The 24,949-nt window shown below is 37.0% G+C and overlaps 1 protein-coding gene across 18 annotated transcripts in view; it reads left to right on the plus strand.

The window, feature by feature from the left end:
* ZNF644 (zinc finger protein 644) overlaps positions 1–24,299 on the plus strand; it is a 76,111-nt gene extending 51,812 nt beyond the window's left edge. For 8 of the 18 annotated variants that reach the window (XM_037907580.2, XM_037907583.2, XM_037907584.2 and 5 more), the window contains 5 exons: positions 6,006–9,049; positions 9,254–9,859; positions 12,385–12,507; positions 21,873–21,975; positions 22,564–24,299. In XM_037907580.2, coding sequence (XP_037763508.1) covers positions 6,006–9,049; positions 9,254–9,859; positions 12,385–12,507; positions 21,873–21,975; positions 22,564–22,756 — 4,069 coding nt within the window. In that variant the 3' untranslated portion in view covers positions 22,757–24,299. Of the gene's footprint in view, positions 1–4,000; positions 4,100–6,002; positions 9,050–9,253; positions 9,860–10,767; positions 11,877–12,309; positions 12,508–21,872; positions 21,976–22,563 lie in introns of those variants that run through there. The other 10 variants (XM_043552569.1, XM_043552566.1, XM_043552573.1 and 7 more) reach the window with 8 other exon arrangements.
* The last annotated feature ends 650 nt before the right edge of the window (positions 24,300–24,949 follow it).

Consider the following 24,949-nt stretch of genomic DNA (forward strand, 5'->3'; position numbering starts at 1 on the left):
CCAGTGCTTGAACATGGTATGGCAATTAGCTTCATTGAAACAACCCCCCTCAAACAATATGAGTTCTTACATGCTCAGCTATAATAATATGAAGTAATGACTCTTGTTTGCATAAGTTTAACATTCTTTTTCCCTGTTGTCTCAAATTTTACTTTGATTGAGATGGTACATTGGCCAGAGAGAGAAAATATAAAACCCAAAAAATCAACCCCAAAATTGTGCATCTTTTCTTCCTCTCTTCTCTCCTGTATTTTTTCGTTTTTCCTATCTTATCTTTTTAATTTCATTCTCTGAGTAATGAGTTCTTGCCTGCTGTGACTCTTCCCTCTTCCCCAGTTCTCCTGTATGCTTTTTTCTTTAGGAAAAAATAGCTTTTGCATGAAAATTTATATTAGCTGTGGGAAAGCATTTTATGCTCTTTACAAATTTGGTTAAATCCTGTTGTTCTGACTTTCAGCTCCAGTGTTGTTTTTTTTTTTGAGTATGTTGCAAATGCCTGTAAAATAGAGGGGTTATAACAGAAATTGACAATCCTCTAACTATAACGATGCTAGCAGGCAACAGTACAATATATTTAGCTCTGTAGTGAGCTAGCCAGGAAGGAGAGCAATATTATAATTTGGTGTGTGACAGTATTACATGGCAAAGGTTGTCATTATGAAATAAGTACTCAAGAAATATTAACCTACTTGTAATAAATACAATTAATAATGTACATAAAAGAATGGAATTAAGTTCATTTTCTATCAAAAAGAATTATTAATGAACAGAAAGTGGACAGCATAGATTTGATGACAGGAAGGTTGCATCTAATCTGAATTACTGAGTGACCTAGGAAGCTTGCTCAGAGGGATTACAGAATAATTATGTTAATATGCAATTATCACCTCATTTCTTCTGTAGTAACCTCAAGATGTAGTGTAGTAAGGGTGTTATAGCAAGTGCTGATAGTTTGCAAAAATACTGATGTTTGAGATTTCTGAGACAATAAGATTAGCTTGAGGCATTTAAGTGATGATCTGTCATCTTGAAGACAGATCTGACCTTTGCACTTTTTTTTTTTAAAGGCTTATAGTATCTAGCTACAGGCAGTTATAGCTGCAGAACTCATTAGGATTTTTCAGAAAATGAGATGTTTTATGTTAAATATTGCAAACAAGATATTTAAGAAGAGTTAGTGGTTTTATTATTTTTTTAAATGTCCATTTATAAATAAAGAAGGGGGGGACAAATTGTTTTGGTTAGCTAAGCAATGGGTCATATTCTACTCTTGGCTACACTGGTGTAAATCTTGAGTAACTCAATACAATAAATAGTTGTGGTGGTGTAAATCTGGAGTAACATTGCTACTAGCAACAGAGTTATTCCAGACTTCTACTGATGTAACTGAATTTGGCCCAGTACTTATATACAGTTGGATGATAGCACTACTGTAGTAATTTATCAATATTTGTTTGCCAGATATTGTAGGTATATATTGTGTAAGCTCTTCAAGGCAGGGACTGTGTCATTCTGTGTTTGTAAAATACTACCATATTTTAGGCATTGCTGCAATCTAAATGACTTGTTATACAAGATTTTAGCCAGAAGTTGTACCTTTTTTTTAAAAAAAATTGAAATTAGCTCAGCTCTCTATCTTAGAAAAAGAGAGACAATGCTTAACATGAGGGAGAGGGGGCGAAATACTGTATACATTCAGCATTTGCAAAGAAATAGGTGACTTAAATCCTGACACATTAAAGTGGCTAGTACTGTGCAAGTACAGTAAGTATATTTAAAGGTTACGACTGTGCATTTGGATCAGTTTGTATTATTTATATGCTTTCGTGGTACAGTGTACAGCATGAAGTTTTTAAAGGTGTGTGCTATGAATGCATGTTAAGACTAATACACAATCTTGGCTAAATCGTAATTGCTCTATTGATGCATCTAATTTTGAAAGTGCCTTGGATCAGTTTACACTTCAGGTAGGTCACTATTCTTCTTGAGGTTCAAACGTAAACATTCTCTTAAAAATAAGGACATTCAAAGCCCGGTATAAAACACTCTTAAAACCATCTAGCCCTGCGTATTATTTTATTGCATCCGTTTCAGGATATCAGAGTGGGTGACTGTATGTTGTAATATTCAAGTACAATCCAATAGGTTTAAGTATTGAATTTCAGCCTCAAATCTCCGCCTTCCAATACACTCACAAAAAGACATTTAAAATCATTGCAAACATAGTTACTTCATCCTTTGGTGCCAGCTAATTGGCACCAACACTTTGTTCATAGGTGGGAGAATGCTACAACTAGCTTAAAATGATCTGATACATCTTAGTGTTGGAGTAGTATGCATTGGGGGCCTGATCCAAAGCCTGCTGAAGTCTGTGGAAAGACTCTTATCAATTTTGGTAGTCTTGATCGAGCCCTCTCTGACTCATTATCAATCTTCATAAACCTGTAACACCTGAAGTAATTTATGAAAAATAAAAATATCTGATATAATTAAACTGTTGTTCATCATGGCATTAAAGTAAATTTCTAGCTGGAGGTGGTTGGATTGTAATATTTCCATGTTCCATAATTTTAATAAAATTAAATACTCCGTATAGATTACTAAAGTCTTTATGCCTTTACAATTTCACGTGTGCAACAGTATGGTTTTGTGTCTTCATCTGAACTTGTGGAAAGTTTTCATGAAGCCATTTTTGATAATGAGGATTGCAATCTCCAAGCAGACATGATATTCTCAGTTTGCCACCCTGCTGTTCAGGGGGTACCAATGAAGTTGCTTTAAATGGGAAGCGTCTGTTCTCTCTCTGAGCCCCTAACACCAGAACAGATGGGTGGAACATGGAACATGGAAGGTTTTACTTCAAGAGGTGGTAACAGTGAAGCCACTCATTAACACTGAATTTACCACTTCGTTAGCAACATTGCTTCCTGTTGAGAAAAACTAATATAGGCTCTCAAATTGACTGAGCATACGTTTGTCTACCTCTGTGAATGTAATAAGATGAGAAAAATACAAATCTTTTCAGCATAAATAACTTTAAAAGATGAAATCTCTAAACTCTATTTCAGAATGGTTGAATAACCTGATATGATTGCGACTTCAATATTTTATACTTAATCCATGAGAAAATGGACAGGGAAACTGTGGTGCATCATTAGTTTGCTTTTCTTTTAACTGACATTTGCACTACTGCTTTTTAGTACATGTTTGTGCTACCCATTTTTAACTTGTGTATGTGATGTAAAGACTCCTGCTGGGTGCTGCATTATCGCCATTTTAGGGTGATAACATTGAATATGATCTTATTATAAGTCTTTTAATTACTGTGGAAATTTGCTAATCTCAACATATAATAGAATTTTGAAAATTGGAGAAATGGAAAGATTAAAAATTGATGTTTTGTCTTGTTAAGTTTACTTAAGGATATGGCATAAATCCATTTAAACTAGATTTGTCTTACACTGTTTAAATGATGTGTCATTAAAGTATACTTTATGTATTTGTGACTGCACACTGATATGAGTAATACTATATTACTTATTGAATTGTTCTGAATATTGATACAGTGAAGAAAAGCTTTTGATATATATTGCTTGTAATGGAAAGCATTATACAACAGTACTTGTATTATCGTTTCTTCTTCACGCTCTTCAGCCCAGTTTAGTTTTTATAAGGTGGTACAGAATAACTACGCCAGGAAAATAAGATCGTAAAAAAGCGGCATTGGGGGGAGAGGGAGAAAATTAAGTGTAGCTTGGTAAATCTGTGCTTTTCCTTCTCTGTAAATTGGCTCCAATATAAGTAGTATAGCAGCTGCTTTTCCATGAGGCCTGGCATTTGCTGGCTTTGTGTTAGAAGGAGGAGATTGTCTTTAGAGTGAACTATAAAGGATTAAAAAAAAAAAAGACAGCATGGGTCCATTTTACTACTTTTTGATTTGTTAATAAGATGAAAGTGTGCTTTCTTTAACTTACTGCTTGATTTTTAATTTTAATTTTAGGAAAAAGGGATGTCAAGTGTGGTCTTCCTTGGTTTTGTTGAAGGACCATTGGGAGGAGCCAGGGATGTTTGTTGTGACGTTTTAATTGAAGGAGACTAGGTGATGACTTTAACAGAGGCTTTCTTTATTCAAACTGTTAACACGTATTTAACTTCAATTACTAATTAACAACAAACAGATAACAAAGATCAAAATTTTCAAAAGTGCTTAGTGATTTGGGCTACCTCAAGTTTTGGGTGCCTAGTTTGATACACCTTTAAAATTCTCTCTCCCTTTCAGTTGCTTAACTTTCACTGTTTGTACCCTTGAGATGTCATATTACACTTGCTCTCCAGTTGGCATAGTGTTCCATTCTAAATGGGGCTGGAAATCCTAATGTTAAACCAAGCAGAAGAAAAAATATTTTTGGAGTTGAGGAGGGAGGGTGCGGAGGAAGGAGGGAAAAATTTTTCAGGCCAACTTTACGTAGCATAAGGAAGTAGTGAAAGACCGACACCCAACTTCTCCTCTCTCTTGCAAGACACATTTAAATTCATTAATTGATTCAAATAACCCAAGTCTGTCTATATACTCAGTGTGCTTTGCCATGTTTACATCCATGCTCATAAACTAGAAATTAGGTTTTTGTTTTCTTCTTTCTGGTACTGGGGTGTTCCTTGACCACCAGAACAAAGGTTTTAATAAGTTGTTCCATAGTAAGTGTCGGGTCTGTTGTGGCAAATACCTTGAAGTGGGTGATACTTTCAGATACAGAACAAGCTCTCTTGATTAACTCTGCAGATGCTAAAGGAAGCGTTTGACTTTTCTGATGATGCAAGTTCATTGAAGTGATTCTAACATAGTGATCTTGGAAGCCTTTATTCTTTTCCAAATGTAGTTTTATGTCTGTAACCATTAATGTGTAGATTACAATGTTTATAGTAAACAGCTAAAGATGAACTCTCTGTTGGCTTTGTAATCCACATTAATGTAGTTATAAATTGTATTTTCAGTATTTTTTGTTAATAATTCTTTCCTGCCCTTTTTACCTGCATGTTCATTTTTTTAATTGGGAGATTAAATATTGTATAAATAGATGACTGGCGGATAATTTGGCGAAGAGGGAGATCCTTTTTTCTGTTTTTTAAAAATAATTACTAGCAAATATCCTCATTGAGCACTGTTGTTCTTACTTTGTTTTAAAGTTGGTTTTGATTTAATTAAGATCTAACCATTGAAAACTACACACTGAATATAATAGAAAATTTCTGTAAATTGACAAGTGCAAAGCCAATGAAATTTGTAAGGTGTGCAAACCCAAGAGATATGGAACAAGGTATTTAGGCCCTGATTCTGCAACCACTTTACTACTGTGAGTAGTTCCACTGGAAGTTCCAGTGGAACTACGCCCCATAGTAAAGTTAAGAATGTGTGTTTGCAGGATTGGGGGCCTTAAAAGTTCTGCTGGTGTTAAGCTGCACAAGCCAATTAGTTCCAGTTTCCACCATATTTTCCCTTTTAAACAAATACAAACGGTAGGACATTAGAAGGGGGAAATGGTGTTAAGGATGCAAGATCAGGTTGTAAGCACTTTTGGAAATTCCACAAATTAAGGTTACTGTCTGCCCATTGCAAATACATAGGAAATACTATTTCTTTTCCTTGGAAAATGTTACTGTATATCAAAAAGTATACAGGCTGTGTAATGTGGCTAAGTTAATATTGTTATCTCAAACTTAACTTTTTGAACTTTCAGTTTGTTTTTAATGCTTTATCTTGCAACCTTAACATTGCACAAATTAGGGGGAGAGGTGCATTGGATTCATTTTATTTTTCAAGTTAATTTAGAAAACAGTCTGCCCTGAATCTCCTAAATGAACTGTTTTTAACACAGTCAGACTGATTTTTCAGCTTTAAACAGCCAATCATAATACAGTACATTGCTGCAGAAATAATATCAATTTAAAACTGCTTTTATCAGCTATTTCTCTGAATGTCTAACTACTGTATTTCTTTTTATTTTTAGTATAAATGTGCTTAATAGACAGACCAGCAATATGGATGATTCAAAGATAAATACTGAGATTACTGGTGCTAGAGAAGGACTTCTAGATGACAGCAATTTCATCTCTGATGGGAAAAGTGGCATTCCTAAACCACAAGAGTGTGAAACATCTTTTCAGAAAAACAATATATTGACTCTGCCGGAAGAGCTGTCAAGGGACAGATCCGAAAAAGCCTTAAGTGGAGGCCAGAAGTCTCTATTTATACATACTGGTGCTCCTACTGTTTCTACTGAAAACTTTAGCTTGCCTAAAGGAACTGCTGTTAATGGACCAGTTTCACACTCCACCTTAACTAAAACTTCCATTATGAATAAAAGTAGTGTTTCATTAACCACTGGACAACCTGTGGGTCATACAGATTCCTGCTCAACTTTGCCAGTGGTGCATGATCTCCAGCTGCCTGCAAAGAGTACAACACAGAAATCAAGTCAACACCAAGTGTTATTTTTGTTACCTGATGTAGCACAGGCTAAGAACCTGACTCATTCCATTAAAAATCTACCTACCTCTGCTTCAGTTGGTTGTGATACACAGAAATCTATAGGAAATAGTGTGAAATCAGATAGCACTTTAATAAGCCAAGTAGAAGTATGTGAGGATAGCAGTTTACTAGTAGACGATGATTGTGTCAATACATTAACAGGAATTTCCTCAGGTACAGGTGGTTTCAGATCAGGAAATGATACAAACTGGGATCCACAAAAAGAGTTCATTCAGTTTCTTATGACAAATGAAGAAACAATAGAGAAGTCTCCAGTTCACTGTAAAGTAGGTCTAGAGAAAAAGAGAAAAAGAAAAATGGATGTTAGCAAGATAACACGTTATACAGAGGACTGTTTTAATGATACAGATTATATTCCCAGTAAATCAAAATTACTAAATGTTGACTATTTAGCAGAGCAGAGTGAGGATCTAGAAGTAGTAGAACCACAGAAATATGCATTAACAAAAGTGAAGCCTGAATCAACAGATGAGGAGTTAGAAGCTGTTGATGCTATCCAACAATTGATTTATAGTCCCACTAACAAATGTGCAGAAGATTCTTCTCCAGTTCACACTAGCACTTTTCTTTCTAGTACTTTAAAAAACAAATGTGAACAGAATGATTCAGAATCACCATCTACTTTTAGTACGGATGAGCCATCATTTTATCCTTGTACAAAGTGCAATGTGAATTTTAGGGAGAAGAAACACTTGCATAGGCATATGATGTATCATTTGGATGGGAATAGTCACTTCCGTCATCTCAATGTCCCAAGGCCCTATGCATGTAGGGAATGTGGACGGACATTTCGAGATCGTAATTCACTTCTTAAGCACATGATAATTCACCAGGAAAGAAGGCAGAAACTGATGGAAGAAATCCGGGAGTTGAAAGAACTTCAGGATGAGGGTAGAAGTGCACGATTACAGTGTCCACAATGTGTATTTGGTACCAATTGTCCCAAAACATTTGTGCAACATGCTAAAACCCATGAAAAGGATAAAAGATATTACTGTTGTGAGGAATGCAATTTCATGGCTGTGACAGAAAATGAACTAGAATGCCATAGAGGGATTGCTCATGGAGCAGTAGTGAAGTGTTCAATTATCAGTAGCGATATGTCCCAGAGAAAAACACAGAAAAAGACTTCAGTGAAAGATCCATATATAGGGTCATCAAAAAAATCAACCACATATATGTGCAAGATGTGTCCATTTACTACATCAGCCAGAAGCATTTTAAAAAAACACATGGAATACTTGCATCCAACATCCTGCATTGATCCGTTTGGTAGCCACCTTAGATTAGAAAAAAGAAAAAGCAGCATAATTGAAGAACCTTTAGATTTTGGAAGCAGAACTAAACAATTGATCAAACAATCATCTACATTTCCAAAGAATTCTGTTCTAAAGCAAGATGTAAAAAGATCGTTTGGCTCAGCTTCGCAATCCAGTAACTTTGCGAAACTTCACAAGAGACCCCACAGGATACAGAAGGCTCGGAAAAGCGTTTCACAGTCAGCTGTAAGTGTGTGCAATCAAAACTCTACAAACAAGACTATTTTGATTAAAAATAGCATTGACCAAAAACCTAAATATTTCCATCAAGCAGCAAAACAAAAAGCTAGTGTCAAAACAAGCAATAATTATTTATATAGGCACAAATATGAAAACTACAGAATGATTAAAAAATCTAGTGATCCTTATCCTTTACATTTAAAAAAGGAAGAGTCCAGCTCTGTTAGTTCTTTACATTTATTTTCATCATCAAATAGTCCCCATAATAATTGTTTTATCATGGATTCTCATAATCTTGATTCCAAAAGGCCAGAAGGCTATAAAGACCGTAGGCGTGTAGCTGTAAAAAGAGTGGTTAAAGAGTCTAAGAGGGAAGGCTCTGTTACAGGAGATGATTTGGATTGCTATCCAGATTTTCTACATAAAATGACTGTTGTTGTTTTACAGAAACTTAACTCTGCTGAAAAAAAAGACAGCTATGAAACGGAGGATGAAAGTTCATGGGATAATGTTGAACTATGTGATTACACTGCACAGTCTATGGAGGATGAATCTTACAGTGATATTAATCAGGATCATGTAAACCTATTCCCTTTATTCAAAGGTAAAATGGAGGATCAAGAAGCTGGTGATAAATCCTCTCTTCATTATGAGCAGAATGATGGTTTTTATTTTGAGTATTATGAAGATGCAGAGAGTAGTAACTTTCTGCATGAATTACATGATCCTCAAAATTTAGAAAATGTAGGAACAGCATTGCCAAAGCATAACTCAGTTTTCCATTGGACTGATTTATCACTTGAGAAGAAGTCCTGTCCATACTGTCCAGCAACATTTGAAACAGGAGTTGGATTGTCTAATCATGTCCGTGGGCATCTTCACAGAGCTGGATTAAGCTATGAAGCCCGCCATGTTGTTTCACCGGAGCAGATAGCGACAAGTGACAAAATGCAGCATTTCAAAAGAACTGGAACAGGAACCCCTGTTAAGCGAGTTAGAAAAGGTACTATTTTTTAATTTGGGTGTGCAGTGGGGGGTAGAGGAGGATATAATGGTCTGTTCATCATAAAAGAGGGTGAATCATGTTTTCTTGCCTTTAAAAAAGGTGGCTTCTTGTACTCATGATTAAAAGTTTATAGCGTTAAGTACAGTTAAGGTGTTCAAAAGTGTTTGGAAAAATTGATAAATCATCATTTTTTCTTTTTAGCTATTGAGAAATCTGAAACGTCTTCTGAACACACGTGCCAACTCTGTGGAGGTTGGTTTGATACGAAAATTGGATTGTCTAATCATGTGCGAGGACACCTGAAAAGGCTTGGCAAAACCAAGTGGGATGCACATAAGTCTCCAATCTGCGTTCTAAATGAGATGATGCAAAATGAAGAAAAATATGAAAAAATCCTAAAAGCATTGAACAGTCGCCGTATTATTCCCAGACCATTTGTCGCTCAGAAACTTGCTTCAAATGATGACTTTTTATCTCAAAATGTTATACCTCTTGAAGCATACCATAATGGCCTAAAGACTGAAGATATTTCAGTGTCTGCATCGGAGGAAGAAGGTCTGAGTTTCCTAAATGAATGTGATGAAACAAAAACAGTACTACATGATGAAAAAAAAAATCAGTCACTTACACTGATAGAACTTCTGAAAAATAAAAGGTTAGGAGAAGAAAGGAATCCTGATATCTCTCCTCAAAAGATCCATAATCAAACTGCAAGAAAGAGGTTTGTTCAGAAATGTGTTCTTCCATTAAATGAAGACAGTCCATTGATGTATCAGCCGCAAAGGATGGACTTGACTATGCAGTCAGGTAAGAGGCTGTTTATAGCTGTCTAACTATGCTTCCAAAGAATTCTTTCATTTATTAGAAAAGGTATTGCAGTGTAGAATATTTTTCCTAGAACACAGTTAATTTAACTCTTGTTTCCTTTGCAAAGTACTGAGTGGGGAAAGAGAATGCAATAAACTTCTAGTGTAACTTGCCCAGCATTAATGTTCATCAGCAGTAAATTCTCTTGCACAAAATATCGTTCTTTTTTGACATGTGGTTGGGGTGTGATTTAAAAGGAGCCAGAAAATAGGCAAAAGGTTAGACCAAAATGCAACTTTTGATAGCAAAATATGCTGCTCCTCAACAAAAATAGTTGAAGTAGCTGGGTGCAACCCTTAGACCGCCCAGAGAGTAATCTAACTTGTGCAGAAGTAGCATTTACCCAAGCTGACAGAACTATTCTCTGTGTTACAAAGGCATAATATTTCAAAACTATGAACAACTATTGAATAATTTCAACATTTTAGGCAAACATGCTTCTTCAGCATAAATTAATGCATGTTTGTTGTATAATTGTGGCTGATGTGGGAAACTGCTGTTCTCCTTTTAGCCCTGTCAATGCTGGGAGAAGAACTGTGCTAGTTACAGCTCTGTTTGAACACAGTGGTTGCCAGCAGGGTTCTAACGCACAATCCCTGACTGTTGCGGGCAAAGATTTTATTTTTTTTCTTTGAGAACTGTGGTAATAAAACAATTCTGTAATTTTTGACTACTTGCTAGATAGTCTCTAGCCCCGTTTTAGAATGATGTTCTTAACGCAACTCTTGCAAAAAAAAAAAAAAAAAAAAAAAAAAAAAATCTGTTTCCATTGGTCAGGGAAACTACTAGTATCCTTTGATAACACCTTTGTATAAACAGAATTATAGCTAGTATGTTTCTGCTCCTAGTTTGGACACCGCTTTCTGGTACTGCAATATCCTAGATACTGAAGTACAGGATCATATTTTATTCCCGGAACAGTTTTTGGTTTTGCTGGTTCTCTTGCCAATATTCCAGTGCATTACAGCATTCCTGGCAGCGCTCTGTGCTTGGTCACCGGTATGTTTGCCTTGCTAAAAAATAACTTGCCTGTGCAGTAAAATCTGTCTTACGGGACCACACAATTGTCTGACAAAAATCAGTTTCTTAACAAAGGTGACTTTCTAATTTGGCGTAACAAAGGTGGAACAGATTTATATTCAATACATTTGGGTATTTTTGGTGATCACTTCAAACAGGAAGTTGCCTAATAAGGGAAGTGTCTCTTTGACAGATTTCACTATATTTGGAAAAACATACTGAAGTATATAGCTTGCCAAATTGAATACATTTACTTCTGAACGTTAGGTGGTATCTATTTGGCTGTACTGAAAAATCAAGTGAAAATGAATATATACTTGCATAATACTAATAGTTAGAAACAAAGCCCTTAAGCTAGCTGTGGCTAAGATAATAGAATTTGACAAGTTACTTGCTATGACTGTTCAGTTAAAAAGAAAATAAAATCTCTGTAACCATAAGTTATTCCAAATACCTTTAATACAATTTCAATTTAAAAAATTGTCTACCAACCAGGTATTCTTGTTCTGTAATTTTCCTGAAAAGCAGTCTTTCTTCTGTGGGCTGCTGGATAATAGGATTCTATCCTGCATACAGAAGTTTTCCAACATAATAGCTCTAGACATCTTTAAACTAACATATTTTAAGTTTTCTATAATATTAGTTGACACCATTGACCAAGATAATGTATTTTTGACAAAGGGAAGGGAAGCTCTTTGATGTGGTATCACAGTAAATTTGAGAAGGAACCAATTATAATGGTTTCTTTGTCTGGTAAGTGAGGAGTTTAGTATTGTTTCACTATGTTTTCTTTCCTGTGATAAATAAGATGTTAGTTTGTTGATCATTTATTTAGCACAAAGATTTTAGCAAAAAACTTCAAATCATTAACTTTCATTATTGATTGCGCATCCAAAGTAATGAACATAAAATGCACTGAATAAAATGTTTTGTCTAACAGCTGTTCAGTGGTGTGTTTTACCACCTTTTCTCCCAGCCTTCATCAGCAGCCTAATTTAGTAGTGAGCCTTTTACAGTCTTGGGGGTAAAACACTTTAATTACCACTTCGTCAACTAGACTTTTTAATTCTCTTTATTGGGAATGTTGCAGGCTTTGAAACTTCTCAACAGAATTGTGCTATTCAAATCACAGGATTGTATTTTGGGGTTAGGAAATGATCTGCATACTGTGGAGATCTGCAGGAAAGTGATAATAGGTGTTAAATCCAGAGAAGCTTGGGGGTTCAAGGTTTACCCCCCTTTTCTTTTAAAATAACATGGTTTGGCTCTAAACGCTACATGCAAAACTAATAATGGTTAATTTGGATCCTTCTAATATACTGAACGATTGCATCAATGCAGTGAATATATTTTAAACATCTTTATTACAGAAAACTTTTTACAACGCTTTGAGAATTTCATTTTTTGAAGAGAGAACTGGATTATAGTTTTCTTTTGAATGATAGGTATGCCTGTGAAGCTTAGAACGTGTGTGCATTGCAATACGACGTTTACAAGTGCTGTTAGTCTGTCCAACCACTTACGCGCTTATGCACGAAAGAAGAGTGCTGGACTTTTGACTGGGACAGGTATGTTTTGTTACAGATGTAAAAGCAAGTTTGTGTATGATGCATTTTCCTCATCAGACTGCACAAACTTATATGTTAATCCAAATGAATTTTGACGCTTTCTCTGGTAAACAAGTTGAATTAAGAGATTGAACTTCAGCAACTTGTAAACATATAGGTGTTGCTGTTGTCCATTTTTCATGTTTGTTTTTCATTCTTACTCACTCATTTTGGTCCAGCATTTCAGGTATGTAAACAAAGCTGCAAGCTGAGCAACTTTCATTCTTCACCCCAAAATCAAAATAGCTATTTGTTTTTTATGAAAGGGATATGACAGCTTTAAAAAATCATGCCTGTCCAAACACTTTTTACCTACTTACTATTACAAATAACCCCTAAGAGTACTACAGTTGAAATAGATGAGCGAAAAATAACTAATTTTTCAGTCTCTGCATCTGACAGCACTTTGTGTACAGTCAGTTTCACGGTTTTCTCTGTTCGTGTTGGTGGTTCACAAAGCGAAAATAATTTGGTAGTGGTACTATGGGGTGAGTGTAGTACTGTCCTGACACTAGTTTTAACTCATTCATATTAAAATAAACTAGATTTCAGGTTGGTGTCCCTTACCATTTTATGTTGTGATCTGGAATAACATCCGAGGGCCTGATTCTGCAGCTGGCTCTCTGCAGGCAACCCCTTGTGGCCACATGAAGTATCGCTGAAGTCAGTGTGATCTGAATCTGTATGGTCTACAGTAGGAGGCAGAATGAGGGTTGGGGAGCAGAAGGGGAAGATGATATGGGAGTGGGGAGGTGGAGAGCCTGAAATAGACATACTAGGTAACTGGGAAGGGCAACTGTATGTCACTATATAAAGAAGAAACAAGCACAGGAAAAAGTAAACTTTGGTAAAAGTAGTGTTCCATTTTCTTAGCCATAGATCTTGCTAGTTATATGAAGTACAAGTCATATATAAAGCAGGGGTGTCAAACTTTCTGTGAAGAGGGCCAAGATATGTTTTTAATTCTAGTCTGTGGGCAGAGTCTATGAAGGTTGGGTTGTGTGTTACCCTTGATTCACAGTGGATCTCCCACTGATAACAATGGGAGGTTTGAACAAAGACTGCATGATAGAATCTGGCCCTTACATAGTAATTAACTTTGTTGTTAAGGTTATTTGCAGTGTCACTCAGTGGGGAAAAGATGATGCACAGAGCTTTGTTACCATCACTGCTGTTTCTGAGGTTTTGGACTCTTTGCTAGTGCTTTTATTCATTTTATGTACACAGTTATGATAATTGTGCAAAATAGGTGCACAATTGCATATGTAAGTTACTGGAAATTATTACTTTTAAAATATTTTCATTAGACTTAAAAGTTAACAGAGGAGGCACTGTGACCTAGTGTGTAGAGCACTGGTCTGTGGCTCAGGAGACCTAAATTTGATAACACATTGAGCAGGTCATTCTGTAAAACGGAGTTTTCCAACTGTAAAATGGAGATGATGCTAACTTAATAAAGTCCTTTGAGATTACTTATGAAAAAAGCTAGGTGGTATTATTCTTATTATTTATAATATAACACACCTCTGAGATTGAGGGCAGATCATGTTTTTTAGAGCTGTTTCAGGCTGTCTGCAAATTTACATTGATAATTCTGTGAGTATTTCTTCATTTACATTTGCCCATTTGGAAGTTTTTCTTCTCATCTGGAAGAGCTAGAAACTTAATTTTTAACTTCAGAATTTGAATCTGGTCACAGAGAGCAGATAAATACATTAAACCAGCTAGAGGAAGTCCATGGGTTGGGTGTGTCAAAAATAATGTATAGGAGGACTAAATTATGTTAGAATACATAATCAGTATTTAGTATTTCTTTCATCCCTAGTAACTGATACTAGAACGCTGCTAGTTTTCACTAGTGACTGGGAGACCCTTTGCAAATTAGTGAGTTTTGTCAATTGGCAAGTGAATAAACAAAAAAAGGATAATGGATCACAAAATGTACTTTAAAAATTGTGGTTTTAATTATTTGATAATTCATAGTGTACCAGTAAATCTACTACACTGTAATACATTGTGTAGGATGTGGGCTTAGTGATATAATACCACACTACAAGCACTGTGCTCTTACTATTTTTCTGAGAAGTGAGAAGATATGGCTCTGTGTGAGTGTAGGTCTTACTGAACATCTCCCATATTAGGAAGATCCAAGTTCTTCTTGTCTTGTTAGATGAAGATGACTATGTTTTAGAGAAATTATTATATGGAGTCTTCAGCCCTGAAATTTATTGATCTCAGCTTCTAAACTGTATAGAGGCATTGAGTATCTAGTAATTTTTCCTATTTTAAAAAAGCCCTGAACTTACTCTTTTACTTCCTTACATCTTTGTAAAGAAATATTAGTCAGAGAAATTCTTTATTAGTTCAGTACTTGTCCCAGCTCCTTGCTCTAATTACATAATTGTATGCATACATGATTGCTGTAATTCTTATGCGATGTGGCAATTATTATGGGAACTGTTTATACTTTGCTATTCAATAAAAGAAATAGAATCATCTATGCAAGTCAGTGAAGCAGAAATGAAAGCTTTCCCAGGGCTGCGTTAGCTTAAGTATCCTCCTTTTAGGCAATTAATGTTTTTCCCACTACTTTGAGTATGCGTGTTTTCAGTATTAACTATTACAACATTACTTTTCTAGTAGATTCAATGCTGTTTCACAACCAGTAACTTACGGGGTATGTAACCAAATTTTGCATGCTGAGAAAATACAGGAGCCGCCATGTGTTATGATTTAACAAGAAAAATGAAACGTAGCTGCCAATATTCGAAAAATAGTTCAAGGAACAAATCTTCAAGTAAGGCCAAGATTTGCTAGGCCATTGGCTATGATAAGTGTAGTGTGTAATTGCAACCTTAATTTATGCAATATGGGTCCGCTGTTCACTGTAATTATATGCATAAATGACCATTTGCGTGCACAGTTAACCAATTTGCTTGTGAAATTCCACATCTAATTTTGGAAGTCTGGTTCCAGAAGTTAGTGCAAGTTTTCAGGCTGTACAATACAGATTTGCATGATTGTTTTACTCCCCCATGCCCAACAGACACAATGAAAGGGTTAGTGGACTGCTGTACACTTCTGGTGTTCTGCAGAGCAGATGAGAGATTTTTCTCTTTCACCATGTCACTTTAAGGACAGACCTCTCCACCATCTTCAAAATACATCTTTCCCCACTTGGTTTTTCCCTGTTAAGGTCTTGTATGCCAGAGTCCCCAATTTCTCTCTCCTTGACCTCCCCAACTTTCTCTTTGTCCCCTAAGATTCTTTGATCTCTCTTGCACCCTGGCATTTCCCGCCCCCCTTTTTTTTGTCTTTACCATCCTACCTTTCCTTTTGTGCCCCTGTAAATAACATGCTTTCTCTGCTACTGGCACCCTGCTCTGCTGCTGCAGTGAGACACATCACAAGGGAAGTGGCCTTGGAGCTAAGAGGAGGAGCAAGAAATACAGCCTGGAAGTCTTTATTCTGCAGTCTTACATCCCTAATTGATCAAGCGGTACTTAAGAAAATGTATTCATATCTTCAGGAATACACAATAAAGTGCCTTGACATAAAAATTACTGTAGATAAAAATATTTTGATGTATAGTTAAACCCTCCAAATTTGCACTAATGACTGGGAGAGACATTGCAAATGATTGAATGTGGCCAATTAGCAAGTAAGCAAACAAATAAAATTAAAGGACAACATATATCACTTAATTGTAGTATTGCCTGAGTTTAGTATACTAGTAGATGTTCTGTAGCAAAAATAATGAAGTCCTAGTAAGAACACGTGCTTCAGCACTTGAAGTAGAGACTGCTCCCATTTTGGGGACTGTGGATTAGCAGAAAGCACAAATTTAAGTCATTGTGTAGTTGCACACTTATTTCACAGCTTGGGAATTTCACTGGATCTAAAGATGTGCAACAAAGAACCACTAGTTACAATTTCCAGCATAATCCATGCTGCTGCCCACTCATATTGGGCATACATTTTAATCTGCCACCACCATGCTGACACTGTGCTGTGAAATTGAGTATATGCAGCCTGTTTACCTAATGTGTGTATGCTTTTTTAAATACTGTGTTCTCAACAGAACTTGAGCTACTCCAAGTGATCTTTCCAAAGATTTTCAATTATCTTCTATTCTAAATTGGTTGTTCCTCTACTCTGCCATGCTGAATCAGAGATTTTGATGAGCAGTGAATCCAGTCAGTCACACACAGCTTTCAGAAGCAGCAACTAAGCAGACAGCGGGTAGTCAAGGTTGAAGGGAAAAGTCTTCTATCAGAGAGACTTTTGTACTGAATATAGTGCTCATGAAAGGTGGCAGTTGACAGCCGTGGAGACTGTACCCGCTATCCACAACATGGGCATAGGTAGTGGCAGTCTGAGCTTCCCTACACTTTGACAATGTGCCTCACCCTAATCTTAAGGAATTTCCATGAGGCTGGATGGGGTTCAATTTTCTTGATCTCTTTGCTGAGTGTTAGTGAGCCTGCTGTTTGTGGGAGTTTTACTTCGTCATTTGGAAACTGTCCACTAGGAACCGGATTGAAACCACCAGACAGATGATGTTAAATAACCGGTTTTGGTCATAACATGGGCTGGGTTGGAACAGGTGACCTAGGGGTGAGACTGTGTTGTTCTTAAGGTGGTGCTGCTTGTTTTAGTATCCTGTCAGTACAGTATGTGAGCATCAGAAGTGTTTGTGCACACATAGCTTTCATTTAAGTGAGCTTACTACTCCTGAGTTTTAGCAATTTGATGACAGTTTTGCAGTTACTCATATACCAATCTGTTTGGAGAATGAATCATCTGAATGTTGATCCGAAGCATCAGTCAAATTTTACCAAAAGTTTTGGTCTTACCTTCTCTCCTACAGTGACCCGAAAGCACATTCATGCTGGTTTGTGCCTTTAAAAGTAAATAAATGTACTCAGAAAGTCAAAAACCACAAGAAAAGGGGACAAACATGTTGTGTGGAATGCTACTTCAACTCACGGCCAGTTTTAACATTTGAATCTCTTGAAAATTTGTTTTTTAAGTCTGTTGTTACTATCACTTCATGTGGACTGATCCTTGTGTTCCAGCCTTAGTCCTGTTACCCTATGTGAGAGGGGCTGCATTCACTGGAAGTCTTGCGCTGAGTTCTTCAGTCCTGTTTTTTACAGTTGTTCTATCTAGACCCTGTGTACTAAACACATCAGAAAAATCCTTGCCCATTCTCTCCTTCCTTCCCTCTACACTCCATAAAATCCCTGTCTGACTATTGCAAAGTCACCTCCCTTGGTGCATTATGCCAGACTCCATTTTCCTGTGTTAGGGCCTAGTTGTGTGTGGGATGATCAGGGAGGTTTTTTTCTCAGAAGATTGCACATCAGTGTCCTAGAATTGCTAGCCTTCAGGAACCCTTTGTTAGAAAAGCTAGGATTAGGACACAGGTGGTGGTATAGCCTCCCTGAAACACTGGAGTATTTGCCTGAATGAGAAGAGTCCAATTTTTTGATGGGATGAGGGGAATCTAGCCTTGAAGTCTGTCTGAATACAGAGAAAAACTGATCTAAGAGACTCTGAGCCACAAAGCATTTATTTCACAAGAATGACATCCTTCTGGTTTTTGGAGCCAGCTATACATACAGGGCTACCATTTTGTAGACCTTTTTCACATTCTTTAATGTCATTGATTTTGTAACTACTAACTGATCTCAGAAGGACCTCAGATGGATGCCTTGGCAATCTAATGGAGCTGTGGTCTCTGTTTCCTCCAATTTTCCTCAATGGGGTGTTCTGCAAAATCCACAGAAGCAAAGCCGTTGTTGTAGAATCATTTCCACCTGGCCAGATGGATCTCCTTTTATGCTAATAGTTCTCCACAGGCACACTGGTATCCAGGCTCAGGTACCCTGTCTCCTCTCTCAGAGAGAAGGATGGCCATAAATTTCAGTACCTTCCAGGCAAAATACAAACCCCACTTTTTTGACCAAGATGTCCATCAATACGAGATTTAAAAGGGAAAAAAATACAAAATGAATTAAGCCTAGTTCCTCCTGACTGGGAGGAGAGATTGTATTTCTTGTGGAAGGTGCTCAGATGCTGCATGTATGATGGTTACATAAAAACCTATATAGACAGATGAGGCTGAAAAGGATCTTTGGTACCTATGAGAAGACACAAAGTGATGAAAATTCGTGCCTTGTACTGAGAGCACCTTTCACTTGAGGATCTCAAAGCTCCTTAGCAGAGCAGTGAGGATGAACATCCCAACTAGTTTTTTAAATTTGTGAATGGGATTATATAATGGGGTTGCCTGCAATAGCCATGGGCTGTACTTAATGACCCAGGAGGTCCCTTACAGTCTCATGTCCTATGATCCTCCCCAAAGATAAGGTGCCAGTGGTGTGGGAAAGGCCAAGCCACCAATTTAATGGTTTCTACTCCTGTGTAATCCATACTTTCCTAAAGCTTGGAAGATATGGTCTTCTCCCCATTATAGAAAATGGAACATGCTCCTTGTATGTTGACATAAAGCATTAGGGCCAATTCCTGTTCCCTTGATCACATCCTTCACTTTCTCAAAGAGGATCTTGACAAAATCCTTGCTGTCAGCGCCTGTTGTGTCCAGATCCCTTCACTCGCTGCTGTCAAAGAGAACATCATTGGGCCTCATCTGCTAATAGAAGGCTTCCTTCAACTTTGTGTAAATAAGCCTATCCTATTTTGTACCCATTTGGAGTCTGAATTTAGTTCTCTCCTACCTTCACTCGGAAGTGTCAGTGAGTTTTCTATTGGCTTTTTAGTCATTTTTCTAGATAATATTGTTTCCAGAAAAGGGATCAGCAAGTTGGCAGCTATCTCTTTATCTCCTCTCCCTTACTCTCTTTCCACAACAATAAGACGATGGAGGGAGAGGGAACATATTGGTGCTCAGTCAGGAGCTAGTTTCTGTGGCAGCCTCTGAACACTATGGCCTTGAGGTTCTATCTGGAAAGAATGAGAGGAACAGAAATCTTTAAATAGTTAGTCTGTTGGACAGAATCAGGGATGGAGACAAGGCCTCTGAAAATAAATTTGGCCCACTGGATTAAAACCTATAGATCAGGTGTTAATATAAAGGGATCCCCTGCTCCCCAGAATATTCACCCACAGTAGAAAAAAAATGCAAAGGGGCAGTATGATGCTCTGTCCTTTCTCTTAATTGGTATAAATGCCTAAGCAGAGGAGGCTTTGAGTGCTGAGAGCAGTTGTCTTTGTGTCGTCATTGTGTTAGAGTTGCTTCCTTAGAGGTTTTTAAGGTCAGGCTTGATAAAGCTCTGGCTGGGATGATTTAGTTGGGGATCGGTCCTGCTTTGAGCAGGGGGTTGGACTAGATGACCTCCTGAGGCCCCTTCCAACCCTGATATTCTATGATTCTAAGCTGGTAGCTGGGACTGAGCTGGGCTGCTGCTGGCTAGGACCAGCTGGTTACTGTCTAGCTACACTGGTGCAATAGGGGAGGTGGTGTGTCACGCTGAGCAGGAACCATGCAAGATCCTGGCTCCCCACTGCCACAGGGAACCCCATGGTGGCTTCTCCCTGTCACAAGCAGCCAAGCTCCAGCACCAGGGATGGAGAGGAAGGCAGTGCCAATAGCCTCTGCAGAGCTAAGAGCCCACTTTGCATAAGGGGTACTGCCATTATAGGGGCACCAGCTGGAAATGAACAGCTGCAGCAGCTGGGGAAAGAGAGCCCTTCTGCTAAGCCCAATTCATCCAGCCCTGCAGCCCAGGGTGGAACAGTAGCTCAGTAGCAAATGGAGGGGATATTGTAGGGCAGGGCTGAGATGGGTGGAGGGGAGCCGCGGGTATGCTGCAGGGCTGGGCTAGGTGGAAGGGGATGGAAGGGAGCCCCTGGGATATTGTGGGGGTGCTTCAGCCAAAGAGGAGAGCCCCGGGAGCTGGAGGAGCCCCAGCTGAGCTGGTGAGCCAAGCACAGGGGGAAGATGGCAGGGATGAGAGGCCTAGTGTTACAGGAGAATCTGTGTGCTGCTGCAGGCAGAGATAAGTTGGGGGATGGAGCAGGGGAGCTCCTGCAAGCTGCTTCCCCCACAGATCCCTGGCTGGCCCCTGTCCCAGCACTGTCCTTCTGGACAGAGCTCTGGGTCTGCTCTGGGAGCACTTAACCGCTGGCCAAAAAACCACTGGCACCTGTGCCTCATAGTTTGAGAACCTCTGGTCTAGAGTGACCCTCCCTGATGCTGCTGATGCCCTTTCCATTATTGTTACTTTGATAGTTTTATGTCGTTAATATTTCGTGTTCATGTTTAGGAATAGGTAAAGTTTCCACCTGCCTCCAGACTCTCCCTCGGGTTTAGCTTCATGGTAAGCATAAATCATTACACAATGTAAAGTACAGTTTGAAGTTATTTCCCAACCATGGCTGATGTAGAGTTTTTCCCTGCGAGGCCTCTGTTGCAAACTTCAATTTCCTCTGCCCCTACAGGGCTCAGCCCCTCTCAATCCTAAATCCACGTGCTAGTATGCTTCAGCAGTAATTATGCTGTACCTTCACGCATAGTTCAAACACCTGATAAGACATTGATTTTGCAAGTGGCTCTGCATCTCTATGCATTGTCATAAAGTCAGTCAACCTATTACAAGAAGTTCATAATCACTGTTTTCTTATTACTCCTTTTAACCATCGAATAGACAAATGGTAAGAAAGCTTCAGCTAAGAGTCCCAGAGATAGGACAGGACCAAAACTTTTGCTTCTGTTTGGCACTTGTATGATGTGAGCAGATGATGGTGCATTCCTCATTGGTGTAGCAGATGTAAACAAGACTTCCTTGCAGATAGAAGTTCTCATTCATGTTTTGGATTTAAATCAAATTAGCTTGAATGCGTCAACATTTTGAAGCTGTAACTGTATTTTTATGACATAATTTGAACTATAGTTATCAACAGATCTTCCAAGACCGAAAAAGTTTTAAGAATGAAAGGGAATTTCAAACTGTCATTGGGTAATTCCAGGTAATTCCACAATAACAGTTACTAGAGCTTGCTGGAACTAAAATGTGTCTAGCTTAATGATCGTCCTATGGTTTTTAGAGGAGAACAAACACTATAATAACCGAAGATGGGAAAAGACTGTCTTTGCTTCTTTGTGAATCGTTTTTTAGAGTTTGATAGGTAATGGAAAGTTTGGCATTTTGATTGCAATTTAACATGGCACAGTAAGAGAAAATAAATGGGTTTTTCACCATGGTTATAAATGAAGGTTTGTTGAATATTTCTGTTTGGTTTAGGACTAACTGTTAATTGTTCATTTTTATGTATGGAAAATGTTCTTCCTTCCTTCTTAGCCTTAGATTGTAAGCAAAAAAAGTCAAGATCAAGATCTGGAAGCAAGAAAAAAATGCTGCCATTACCTCACGGAGCTGATGAAGTTTACATACTCCGGTGCAGGTACCTGCCGGGGGTTTATAGTGGGTTAATTGGAATTACAGGGTCTGGGGTTTTTTTTTAAAAAGAGGTTATAAATTGTTGCCTTTACATAAGAATATTCAGAAGTATATATTGTAACTGCATTTGATTTAAAAAGCTAGTATTGAGCAAAACAAATAACTAAGTTTAATATTACAGTAAGCTAAACAAAAAAGAACCTGAAACAATCTTACAATTTGGAATAGACGTTTTTTTTTTCCCCGTCCCCTGGCTGAAAATGTGTTTTCCATATTTCATATTTGGGCAATGTTCTTTCCCTGCACAAAACAAACAAAAGCCTATTACTGGAAATGGGCCATTAACTATAGCATTACAATTGTGAAGGTATAATGTATAGTATAAACTTTAATCTTGTGTTTGAAACAATTATCAAGTATTGTTGAATTAAATGAAAACCCTAATGGTTTCATGGTTAAAAAATATATTAAAATGAGCTTTTAGGAGAAAAGTTTACTTTCGGTATAATTCTTAACCCTTAGCAATGTCTGCTGACTTGTACTGTATTTAATGCTAATATATCTTGATGGAATGATTTTAAAATTTGCACAGGTTTTGTGGTCTGGTCTTTCGAGGACCATTGTCTGTTCAGGAAGACTGGATAAAGCACTTGCAGAGACACATCGTCAATGCAAATCTTCCACGGACTGGGGCTGGCATGGTTGAGGTCACATCGCTATTTAAAAAACCTGCTTCAATTACTGAAACTTCGTTTTCTTTACTGATGGCAGAAGCAGCATCATAGAACAAGGAAATGTTTTAAATTTGAATTGGATGTAAATTTGAAATACTTTGTCATTTTTTAAAAAATATTGCTACACTAAATTATGTTTATAAATCCTAAAGCCAGAGAAGTGGGGAAAGTGAATTACAGTAACATCAAAACAAATTGAGTACTTAACAGTTACAGTAAGTAGTCTTTATATTTTATATAGGGTGGCAGATGTGTTTTTAAGGTTTACTATGTTTTTGTCAGTTACTGTGTTCACTATCAATACAAGATCATTACATGTAAGCAGCCATTTTTAAATTGTTGCACATGGGTACTTATAGACAGATTTTATTAAAAACAAACCATGCCCTCTGCAGTGTTACCAGAATCAAGGATCTGTTTATTCAAAACAAAAAACCACACACACACACACACACACACACACACACAAAACACTTGCATAGTAAAATAAGATGATATATTTTGTTTGTATGTATGTAGTGTTTTGTATAATTCCAAGAACCGCTAATACAACTTACTCAACTTAGGGCATTAAATATCATGTACTTCATAGTTCAAGAGACTGTTTCATTCAAATAGGGCAATTAGTACTATTCTATCTAGGTGTGTAAGTGTTTTTTTAAATCATATGAGGCTTTTTTGTACTAAAAAGTGGAGGGAAACTTGTTTAAACAAATATTTCTAAGAGAAATATGTACATAGTACTGGAAATTATTTGTGGTAAGGAAGTATTCTTTACTTCAGTTGCATTTCTCACTGACAATAAAGTGGTGCATCCATGCTACCTCCTACTTTGTCAACAAAGATGTTATTTACCCTTTACATTTTTGTATCATAGTAGATTCAAATCTAACTTTCTTTATTGCAAAGCATTTTTTTTGTTAAAGTTTGTTTCCTTATGATGTTTTACTTAAAGTCTGACTTGCTTACAGAACAATTTGCCTCTCTACTACTTTATTTAACACTGTAGAAATGTACTAAGAACTGCTCACTACACGGTTTAGGACTAGACTTTTCATTTATAATTCTGTTTAAATTTTTTTGATCATTTTAACAAATTTGAACACATTGAAATGTTTCTACATATGAAGAGAATGTTTACAATTTAAATTTTAGAACTTGTTTTGGATGTGATTCTATGTATGAAAACTGTGTAACACTATGCTCATGCTAAGGACCTACGTACGGAATTACTGAAATAAATGTGCTGTGAGGATGGACAATATGGTGCAGGTGTCTTGGTCATGATAAATTGTGTTTGTTCATTTAAATTGTCATCAAAACGTGATTTAATTTTTTAATCAGTAAATCAGATTCCTCTACAAATCAGTTTTGTATGCAAGTAACATTTCATTTTATTCATATAGGGTAACTAAAACTGTAGTTAAATCAAGAATATGCATTGGTATTTTCTTTATATGTAAATAAAGTTAAAAGCAGTTAAAACAAGGAGTATTTTGGTAGAGTATATACATACCTCACTGCCAGTGAAATTGCTTTCCTATGGTATATCTCCTTACCAGAAAAATCTCTAAATAAAAAGGTTTAAACAAAATCTAAATGTCTATAATGTGAAGCATTTCTTATTTGCGTTATGTATGAAATAACAGTTCATGAGAAGTTGATTTGTCTTGCTTGAGATTAGAACCTCCTCATTAGTGATCCAGAGTAGAATACATTTATTCACAACATAATATGATCTGTTCACAGATGCATTACATTTGATTGGTGTAAATGTCCGGGTGATTTTTTTTTTATAAAGTTGAAATAATCTCCATACTAGCGCTTACTAATATCTTGCAAAAGTAGCTCTCTAGATGTCTAGGCTAATGTCATTAGAGAGGTATTGTAATGTATTCTTAGTGTAACTCCCTGTGGATAACTTGAAGCTTTAACATGTCCATTATATTGTTACTTGTCTGAATCAAAAATACACCTCAAAATATTCAAAGGATTTTTGGCTGTGGGAAAAATTTGAAAAATAGGATAACTGAAATATGTCGATGGATAGTACAAAACCATCCTACTATAATGTTGTAGGGCTTCTCTTGTTATTTAAAAAGAGTGCTGCCTCCTGATATTTTTAGGATGAGAGAAAAATCTCACAGCAATACTCCTGAGCGTTTCCTTACGTGGTTTTGGTTTGATATACTAAAATTGCATTTAATCTTGATTTTTTTTATATCTGACCGAAAAACTGAGTGT

Source organism: Chelonia mydas, chromosome 8, assembly GCF_015237465.2.
Source record: "Chelonia mydas isolate rCheMyd1 chromosome 8, rCheMyd1.pri.v2, whole genome shotgun sequence".
Classification (NCBI taxonomy): Eukaryota; Metazoa; Chordata; order Testudines; family Cheloniidae; genus Chelonia; species Chelonia mydas.